Source organism: Centroberyx affinis, unplaced genomic scaffold (assembly GCF_046629955.1).
Source record: "Centroberyx affinis isolate AG114_WGS23_722 - 3 ecotype Tasmania unplaced genomic scaffold, CSIRO-AGI_Caff_v1 ptg010017l_1, whole genome shotgun sequence".
Lineage (NCBI taxonomy): Eukaryota > Metazoa > Chordata > Actinopteri > Beryciformes > Berycidae > Centroberyx > Centroberyx affinis.
The window spans coordinates 5,001-15,579 of NW_027284717.1; the positions used below are offsets into that span (position 1 = coordinate 5,001).

The 10,579-nt window shown below is 41.2% G+C and overlaps 2 protein-coding genes across 2 annotated transcripts in view; one reads left to right on the plus strand and one right to left on the minus strand.

The window, feature by feature from the left end:
- The window catches only part of LOC139640627 (sorting nexin-9-like), a 4,926-nt gene extending 4,886 nt beyond the window's left edge, over positions 1-40 (plus strand). The window contains exon 10 of the mRNA XM_071514800.1: positions 1-40. This exon is cut by the window's left edge and continues 114 nt beyond it. The gene's annotated coding sequence lies outside the window, so the exon portion shown is untranslated.
- A 6,324-nt stretch (positions 41-6,364) lies between these two features.
- On the minus strand, positions 6,365-10,162 carry LOC139640628 (fibrinogen-like protein 1; the record flags this gene model as incomplete). The annotated part of the gene is made up of 4 exons (XM_071514801.1): positions 6,365-6,511; positions 8,045-8,240; positions 9,364-9,580; positions 10,006-10,162. Coding segments are annotated over 4 exons (717 nt in total), but the record flags the coding sequence as incomplete, so codon positions are not given.
- Positions 10,163-10,579: the final 417 nt, after the last annotated feature.

The window sequence follows — 10,579 nt, forward strand, 5'->3', positions numbered from 1 at the left end:
TTCAATGTTCTAGAATTCAGTTCAAGGTTCTAGAATTCAGTTGATGGTTCTAGAATTCAGCTGAAGGTTCTAGAATTCAGTTCAAGGTTCTAGAATTCAGTTCAAGGTTCTAGAATTCAGTTGATGGTTCTAGAATTCAGTTCAAGGTTCTAGAATTCAGTTGATGGTTCTAGAATTCAGTTCAAGGTTCTAGAATTCAGTTGATGGTTCTAGAATTCAGTTCAAGGTTCTAGAATTCAGTTGATGGTTCTAGAATTCAGTTGAAGGTTCTAGAATTCAGTTGATGGTTCTAGAATTCAGTTCAAGGTTCTAGAATTCAGTTGATGGTTCTAGAATTCAGTTCAAGGTTCTAGACTGCAGTTAGCTCTGAGTTAACAGGTTCTATGTACAGTACATGGCCGATGAAATGACTGACAGCAATATCCAGATTTATAAATCCAGCTCCTCTCATGCAATAATATTTAAACCGTTTTTTATATTGTAAACTTTTTAAAATATAAATATTAAAAAGGGACCGCAGGAGCCAGCAGCAGCTGATGATGTCATAAATAATAATCTAGAAGATTCCGAGCTGTAGTGTAACCTGATGCTCCGGATGACGCAGTAATGTCTCCAGGCTGATAATTAGAAACAGTTAAATCCCTTAATAATGTGATGATTTCTGGTTGATGTTATGATGTATTACGAATTTTATTACATTTCCGACTCATTTAAAGGGAAATTTGTTCATCTGTTGACGAGTTATGATGTCATCCATCAGCCGCTGCCCTGTGTCTTCACTCCAGGAGCTAACAGACTTCTCAGCTTATTCCAGGACATGTTTGGTCTCTCTCTCTCTGGCTGTCGTTCATTCCAGCTGATCCGTGTCAGTCTGACGCTAAACAAAGAATAGAATCTGGAGCCGGGTCTCTTTAAACACTAATCAATACCCGATATTAGAAGCCATAAATCAGAGAGTCTTGATCCGATTTGTTTCACACGTTTCAAGGAAAATCCGATTTTTCCAACTTTTTTTTTTTTTTTTTCCTGACTAATTAATGCACTCGTTAAGGAGGTGCTTCACAGTGTCACTTGTTGCCATGGAAACACTTTAACATTCACTACTTTGTTGTGTAGCTCTTGTTGTTGTGTGTCATATTGTTTGGTGTAAGCCATGTGTAACACACTATATAAATAACATAAAGTTATAACTGTATTTTACACTCTGCTTATTAAATTCCTGTTTGTACCTCTGCAGTCTGCGTTCGCTCTGTTTTCCTAAAGCTCCGGTGCTTCAGGCCGCAGCACAGCGCCCCCTGCTGGCACACTGCCTCCCTGCTGCTGGCTTTGTTTACATGATGATTCACTGGATTCAAGATGTTTGTAATGTTTCAGTTAGTTTGTCTGTCTGTCTGTCAGCGGGGAAACTCAAAACCTTATGAACAGATTCTCATGAAATCCGGTGCACAGATCGGTCTTGGGCCAAGGAACAGCTGATTCGATTTTGGTGGAGATCCGTATCTGGGATCTCCACCTTTAGAAGATTTTTATCAGAGGTGGAAAGTAACTAAGTCCATTTACTCAAGTACTGTACTTAATTTTGAGGTTCAGGCACTTTACTTTTCCATCCTGTGACACTTTCTACTTTCTCCTCCTCTACATTTATCTGCCGGCTGAGTCACTAGTTACTTTGCAGAATAAGGTTTTACATCAAAACATACGATAAGCTCATAAAATATGTTGCATTGTTAGAGTTTAAACTCCCCAACAGTATATGGAGCAGTTAGACGACAACATTAAAATACTTCTGACAGGTTCATGCTTCAATAATTTAACTCTCTGACAGAATGACGACTTTTACTTTTGACACTTCACTACATTTTACTGCTGATACTTCTAGACTTTTACTGAAGTAAATGTTTGAATGGAGAACTTTTACTTTTAATGAAGCATTTTTCAATTACGGTGTTGATACTTTTACTTACAGAGTTGAGGACTTTTTCCACCACTGATTTGTATCCACAACTATGAAACTAACAGATAAAGTTGTGGTATCAAATGCTATGGTGGAGTTTCAGAAATCATTTTAACTTGTAACTGAAGTGACAGGAACGATGTGTTTGGGTGCAACAGCAAACTGGAGGATTGTTCAGCGTTGGTGGAGGTTTGCTGCCTTCTAGTTATTGTGAGAAATTGAGTTTACTGTATGATACTCTATAATAATTATCTTGCACTCACAACATGTGCTAACGACGCCTCATGAGCAGCTTCTCAGATAGTCTTCAAATCTTTGTTGTTCCCACACCAGTAGAGTGCAGACACGCCTCTTTTTGTTTATTTCTGAAAACGTTTATTTTCCACATCTTGTTAAAAATCCCCAAATTTCAGATTTTTGTGTAACTGTCATGACGGTGGAGTTGACAAAGTGAGAACCTTGAGAGCCAGACTGTTTAGTCAGCGTCCAGGATTTCCTGCTGTGTGTGTGTGTGTGTGTGTGTGTGTGTGTGTGTGTGTGTGTGTGTTTGACCTTCAACCCTAAAGCAGGAAGCTGAAGGAAAGGTCTGTTCATCCTCAACTTACCTCCTTTTTTTTTTTTTTTTTTTAACTCTCATTCTCTTTCTCTCTCTGCTAGTTTTTTTTAGATACTTATTTAACTTTTTAGACTTTTTTGTCTTATTTGTCCTTTTTCTCTGTTTATTTATGTATTTATTTTTGTTTTAATTGGAATTATTGTATTGCTGTGTATGAAGTGTGCTTTAAAATAAAGTTTTGGAAAAATTAAAACAACTAAAACTATCTTGTCTACTAAAACAAAAATATATATGAAAGATTTAGTGTGATTAATCAGAACATTTGCATATGTGATGACAGACAGGTGACAGTTACAACAGTAAACCAACACTGGTCATTTTTTATAGCAGAGGCAGAAAATGTATTAGGACCTTTGTGGAAAAATAGACAAATTCCCCAAAAACCGAACTATCCCTTTAAAGCTGCATTTGATGACTTTAGCGACCATTTCGAGCCACGAAATCCTGGAACATTTAATTCTGCAGACATTTTTTATTGTTTTCATCAGAATCACCTCAAGAAAAGCAGAACAGAGGAACCTGAAAGCAGAAACAGTCCAGATATTAGTGTTGGACGCAGTTAAAGGCTTTAATATAATTTTACTCCTCTGTTCATTTTCACATTACTCAGCTCACGTAGCTAACGTTGGCATTAGCGAGCTAACACTTGTCCCAGGCAAGTGTTAGCTTGGCGATCGCTGGCTGTGATGTGCTGAATATTGAAGCTAATTAGCCAGTCGAGGCTAGCTAGCTTAGTAGCTGTCTGGGTTAATACAACATCAGTAATCGAAGTCAAGTTTATTTATATAGCCCTTTGTCACAAGCGTGTCTCAGAGGACTTTACAGAGAATGTGTCTAGCTAGGTCTAACTAAACACAATCAATGGTGAACAAAGTTATGTGGGACATGTAGCATAGTGAAAACCACAAGATAGGCAAGAGCAGATTTAGCAAGACAAACAATCTACCTGTTCTACAGCCTAACCTACCCGGCACCCAGCCTTAGACCCTAATGCACGCAAGGAAACCCCCCCCCCACACACACACACACACACACACTAGTTTCTGAGAGTTTTTCGGTCTTTCCTCTAGATGCCGGCCGCTATCAAAGGCAGAACCTCAGTAACTTTGTGTCTCCGCTGATCTCAGTCGGCTCTGAAAAAGAAAATAACTTCAGGCTACAACTGAGGGTGTGAACTACAATCTCTCTCTAAGGGTTTTTGGAACACAACTGAAGGAGTGGCTGTACCTTTGTAAAAGATTATATTGTAAAGATTGAGTAACTCAAAAGGTCGCAAAGTGTTGGTTTTAATCTTGCCATGTCCTAATAAATGCTTTTTAGATTTTATTAGCAGCAAAGTGCCTTGGACTCTTTTGAGTGACTTTACAGAGAACAGTAAAACCTTTTACAAGTTAGAGCCGATTCTTTTCTTCAGTCGAGGTCGATCTCACCTGATTTTTCCAAAGAGCGCCTGCAGACATCCATTCTACAAATGAGGCCCAAGCAGTGATTCAGTTTCCCTACGTTTCCTCGGCTCTTTACAGACTCTGCACGCTTCCTCCAGTCTTACCTGTTCGAGGTAATACTGCACTTCAGTCTCGTAAACAGATTATTGAGAATGAACGCAAATATATATACAGAGTTTAGTTTGGTGCCTAGGCTCTTATCTGGAGCACTGACATGTGAGCAGGCTGTTTAAAATGGCTCCTGTAGAGCAGTGGTTCTCATCGTGGGGTCCGGGGACCACCAGGGGTCCTTGAGGGGGTTCCAGGGGGTCCCCAGCGAATCGCTAAATTGTTAAACTTCAACATTATTTCATTCACAAGAAGTTAACACAATTAGAGAATGTAGAAGAATGACTGTTTTGATCATAGTTTCTCTGTTATCTCTCTGCCTACAGTACAGATAGTCAAGGAATTCTGGATAAAATCTTATCTGACAATAAAAATATTCTCAGATTTGGGTCAATGAGACAAAATCTCATCAAATGGGGGTCCGTGGCTCTAATGTGGACTAGATTAGGGGTCCGTGATATGAAAAAGGTTGAGAATCACTGCTGCAGAGGAGTGTGTACTTTTATACTCTCGCTAAAAGACAAAGTTGGTGCTGCCAGATCAGCCACCACCATTTTTTTTTGTTTACACAGGAAATTACTTCTTCATTGGTAGTTGCTCATTTTCATTTTGTGCCCCCTACCTGAAACATGTGATTTTGCGCCATACGTTAGCGGCACATTAAAAACTTAACATGAGTCTTTAATGAACATGGGCTCTAGAACAAGTTTATTCCTCTGAGCTACTGACTGAAACTCCAGCTTAGCTTGTCTGAGATCAGCTCAGATTCCTCTTAGTGCAGGATCTCAAACCAAAGATGGATGGTCTTATTTCTCTAAAGCCATTACACTGTGCTATCTGCATTGATTTGAGAATGAAATAAAGTTTAAATCACACCAGTGTTCTCCTTTAACATTAAAGCTACTTCGGAAAGCTCTGGTGGAAAAGCTAACAGGAAGGTGTTGACATGGAGGATTTTATCTAAAGTGCTTCACAGTAACATGAGTGAATACAGTTTAATAACATCACAGTATTCCACATCTTAGTCACAGTATTAATAACCGAGTATGACCTGAATCATACAGCAGCAGTAATCAGATTAAGGTGTTTGCATCATTCCTGTCTTACTCACTGTTCCTTTAATCTCATCAAGACAAAGTTTCAGTGTGAATGGAAATGTCTTCATAGCTGGAGAGGTTTCTTTAAAGAAGTAATTAATTAACCAGTGCAAATTATAGCAAATCATGTTGCAGTATTACTGTGTTGAGTAATGCATTGTACTTTAATTTTGAGTTACTTTCATAGACACCTAAATTATTCTTTACAGCTTTTTTTTGATGATTCATCAGTTTAGTCAGGATTGAAGTTCTTTTCAGTTTTAAAAAAAATGAACATGAGTTGAACATTGAATTACAGCATGAATTTATTCAACAGCTCTTTCAAACAGTATGAAGCTCCAGCAAAAAGACAATTTAACCATCTCCATTCAAAGAATAGCAGGAATAAATTTACCCCGTCTGAACTATTTTAAAAGCTTTTTAAAATGTGTTTGCTGTCTAGTTACTCATGAAAGAGACAGAGGTGACAGTCTGAGGCAACATTATTCCTTCATTACATGTTTTGTTTTTATTATATGTTTTTATTTTTGTGCACATACTGAGTAACAGCACATACAAATGATCTTTTTTGCATTTTTTTTATCATTGTAATCTCTTGCAAATGGGGGCCAAACTCAATGATTTTTTGAGACATAAATAAAGGTTTGAATTTAATTGAATAATTAAAAGAATAGAAGTCATTATTATTCTGTAGAACACAGCAGGCAAAAGACGTCTGTGGGACTAAAAAATAAAATAAAATTGTAAACAAAACACAATAAATATCAGTTTAAAATTCCCATCATTTAGTCTCGATTTCAGTTTTAAAATCATATTTTTCTTAAAACAAATGACAGCATCTGTCAACGTGATGAACATGAGATAATTCCACTTGTTTCCACTGCAAACCAACTTTTTTTTAAAGAGACAAAGTGTAGTGTTATGGTGCACGCCTATCGCTATAGCAACAGGCATGTTCTGAAGGAGTGTGTGTTACATCTCTATGGAGACAAGCGTGTTCTGAAGCTGCGTGGTCTTATCGTCACGGAGACAGGCGTGTTCTGAAGCTGCGTGGTCTTATCGTCACGGAGACAGGCGTGTTCTGAAGCTGCGTGGTCTTATCGTCACGGAGACAGGCGTGTTCTGAAGCTGCGTGGTCTTATCGTCACGGAGACAGGCGTGTTCTGAAGCTGCGTGGTCGGATCATCATGGAGACGGTCTTCAGAGAGTAGAAGTCTGAATCCTTCCAGGAAAACCAGACGATGCCGTCCGGACCGAGCAGACTCTGACCCTTCAGAGAGTAGCGTCCCCCCTGGTTAATAAAACATTATTACAATGTTAATAAAACATTATTACAATGTTAATAAAACATTATTACAATGTTAATAAAACATTATTACAATGTTAGTAAAACATTATTACAATGTTAATAAAACATTATTACAACATTATTACCACATCATAACATCTTAGAGATATTACACCATTATCACATCATAACAACATCATAATGTTATTACAACATCATTATCACATCATAACATTATTAAAACATTGTTATCACATTATTACATTATTACAGTATTGTTACATCATTAACATATTATTACAATACTACATCTTTAGAACATCCTCATTGTTTCATATATATATTGCCCTACCTTATAGTGTATTACATTGTTATCCACAGCCACAGTAGTATATTCTCATATGCCTTGTAGTATATTACAGTGTATTCTTATATACCTATAAGCAGGTAGGTATGTTTGTTTCAAGAAGTTCATTGTACAGAGTTGATCTGGGTGGGTGGAGCTGCATCAAGCCAGACAGAGAGAGCAAGAGGAACTCAAAGTGTTTGTCATTTTTAAGGCTGAAAGCAGGATCACTCCACTGTGTCAGGCTGGAACTGAACCCAAAACCTTCATGGTACAAGGAAGACCCCCCAGCAGACTGAGCCACCAGGGAAAACTGGTGGAGGCCTGGGGTCAAATCCCACCAGGCACCAGCAGCAAGGTAAGGCTTCAGACAAGGTGACTGATGAGTAAAGAGAGTAGTAGATTGTAGTATATTCTCCTGTACCTTGTAGTATATTCTCCTGTACCTTGTAGTATATCCTTGTGTACCTTGTAGTATATTCTCCTGTACCTTGTAGTATATTCTCCTGTACCTTGTAGTATATTCTCCTGTACCTTGTAGTATATTCTCATGTACCTGGTAGTATATCCTTGTGTACCTTGTAGTATATTCTCCTGTACCTTGTAGTATATTCTTGTGTACCTTGTAGTATCGTGTACCTTGTAATATATTCTCGTGTACCTTGAAGTATATTCTCCTGTACCTTGTAGTATATTCTCCTGTACCTTGTAGTATATCTTGTGTACCTTGTAGTATCGTGTACCTTGTAGTATATTCTCGTGTACCTTGTAGTATATTCTCCTGTACCTTGTAGTATATTCTCGTGTACCTTGTAGTATATTCTCCTGTACCTTGTAGTATATTCTTGTGTACCTTGTAGTATCGTGTACCTTGTAGTATATTCTCGTGTACCTTGTAGTATATCCTTGTGTACCTTGTAGTATTGTGTACCTTGTAGTATATCCTTGTGTACCTTGTAGTATATCCTTGTGTACCTTGTAATATATTCTTGTGTACCTTGTAGTATATTCTCCTGTACCTTGTAGTGTATTCTTGTGTACCTTGTAGTATCGTGTACCTTGTAGTATATTCTGCTGTACCTTGTAGTATATCCTTGTGTACCTTGTAGTATATTCTGCTGTACCTTGTAGTATATTCTCCTGTACCTTGTAGTATATTCTTGTGTACCTTGTAGTATATTCTGCTGTACCTTGTAGTAGACCCCGTTGAGGTTGGCGTAGAAGCACTGGTGGAACCACCAGCCGGCGTGGCTGATCTCAGCACAGATGTTCCCGGTGTCTGGAGTGCTGAAGCCCTGCTGGTCGTGGTACCAGCCGAACGAGTCCTCCACCGTCCCGCTGAAGCCGGACACATGGAGCCGGAACTGGTTCTCCTCTCCCTCTACACTGCACCAGCACCACAGCATGGAGTATCAGTTACATTTTACTTAACATTTCTATAGCAAAAGCATCAGATTTCAAGTTCTTCAGTACTTGAAAACTACAAAATGAGAAAAACATCTCTGCTGACCCCCCTCTGTCTCCACTGTCTGTCCACCTGTCTGTCTCTCTAAATTGTCTCTCTACCTGTCTGTCTCTCTATCTGTCTGTCTCCACCTGCCTGTCTCTCCATCCATCTCTCTCTCCACCTGTCTGTCTATACCTGTCTGTCTCCACCTGTCTCTCCACCCATCTCTCTGTCCACCTGTCTGTCTATACTTGTCTGTCTCCCACTGCCTGTCTCTCCACCTGTCTGTCTCCCAATTCTGTCATCACCTGTCTGTCTCTCTATATGCCTGTCTCTCTACCTGTCTTTCTCTCTACCTGTCTTTCTCTCTACCTGTCTGTCTCTCCACCCGTCTCTCTCTAGTTGTCTGTCTCTCCACTTGTCTGTCTCCAACTGTCTGTCTCTCCACCTGTCTGTCTCTAATTCTGTCTTCACCTGTCCGTCTCTCAATATGCCTGTCTCTCTACCTGTCTTTCTCTCTACCTGTCTGTCTCTCCACCCGTCTCTCTCTAGTTGTCTGTCTCTCCACTTGTCTGTCTCCAACTGTATATCTCGCTACCTGTCTGTCTCCACCTGCCTGTCTCTCCACCAATCTGTCTCCAATTCTGTCTTCACCTGTCTGTCTCTCTGTAGGCCTGTCTCTCCACCCGTCTCTCTCTACCTGTCCGTCTCTCCACCCGTCTCTCTCCCTACCTGTCTGTCTCTCCACCCGTCTTTCTTTCCACCTGTCTTTCTCCCTACCTGTCTGTCTCTCCACCCATCTTTCTCTCTACCTGTCTGTCTCTCCACCTGTCTCTCTCCCTACCTGTCTGTCTCTCCACCTGTCTCTCTCCACCTGTCTGTCTCTCCACCCGTCTCTCTCCCTACCTGTCTGTCTCTCCACCTGTCTCTCCCTACCTGTCTGTCTCTCCACCTGTCTCTCCCTACCTGTCTGTCTCTCCACCCGTCTCTCTCCCTACCTGTCTGTCTCTCCACCCGTCTCTCTCCCTACCTGTCTGTCTCTCCACCCGTCTCTCCCCCTACCTGAAGCTCTGGTAGAGGGCGTGTTTGTGTGTGTGTGTCCAGTCCTCCATGTCGATGCGGAGGCTGTAGTGTCCCTGGCTGGACAGCAGGTGGAGCTGTTGGTTCCCCAGCCAGTGTTCCGCTCTCGGTTCTCCGAAGCCGTCGCGATATTCCGTCCAGCCGCGGTTAAAACTGAGCGAGCCGTCCCGCCGCCGCTGGAAGACCGTCCAACCGCCGCCTGGGGGGGGGGGGCACACACACACAGACACACACACACACACACACACACACACACACACACACACACACACACACACACACACACAGGTGCATTCACATATAGAAGTACTGTACATACACACACACATATACAGGTATAGACACACGTGTGGCATGTGTGTGTATGTGTGTGTGTGTGTATATCTGTGTGTGTGTATATGTGTACCTGTGTTTGTGTGTGTGTGTGTGTATGTGTGTACCTGTGTTTGTGTATCTGTGTGTGTGTGTGTGTGTGTGTGTGTGTGTGTGTGTGTGTGTACCTATACAGAAGTGTAACGTGTATATTTATGCGTGTATACATGTGTCTTTTCATTGTCTGTTTTCTTGTGTGTGACTGTGTGTGTATATATACTGTGTGTGTGTGTGTGTGTGTGTGTGTGTCACCCTCTGTCTCCATGTCACAGTAGACAGGCAGGGCGGCGCCGGGCGTCAGGACGATGGTGTAAACACCAGAACGACGAACACCGCTGTGATAGAGAGACGCACAGTCTGCAGGACACACAGACAGGTGCTGCCCTGAGAGAGAGACAGACAGGTAGAGAGAGAGAGAGAGAGAGGGAGAGAGAGAGAGAGAGAGAGAGAGAGAGAGGGAGAAAGAGAGAGAGACAGGTAGAGAGAGAGAGGGAGAGAGAGAGAGAGAGAGAGACAGGTAGAGAGAGAGAGAGAGGCAGAGAGGGAGAGAGAGAGAGAGATGGAGAGAGAGAGACAGGTAGAGAGAGAGAGAGAGAGAGAGAGAAAGAGAGATAGGGAGAGAGAAAGAGAGAGAAAGAGAGACAGACAGGTAGACAGAGAGAGACAGGTAGAGAGAAAGAGACAAAGAGAGATGGTGGAGAGAGAGAGGAAGACAGCAAGAGAGAGACAGGTAGAGAGAAAGAGAGCGAAGAGAGAGAGAGACAGGTAGAGAGAAAGAGAGCGGAAGAGAGAGACAGACAGGTAGACAGAGAGACAGACAGGTCAA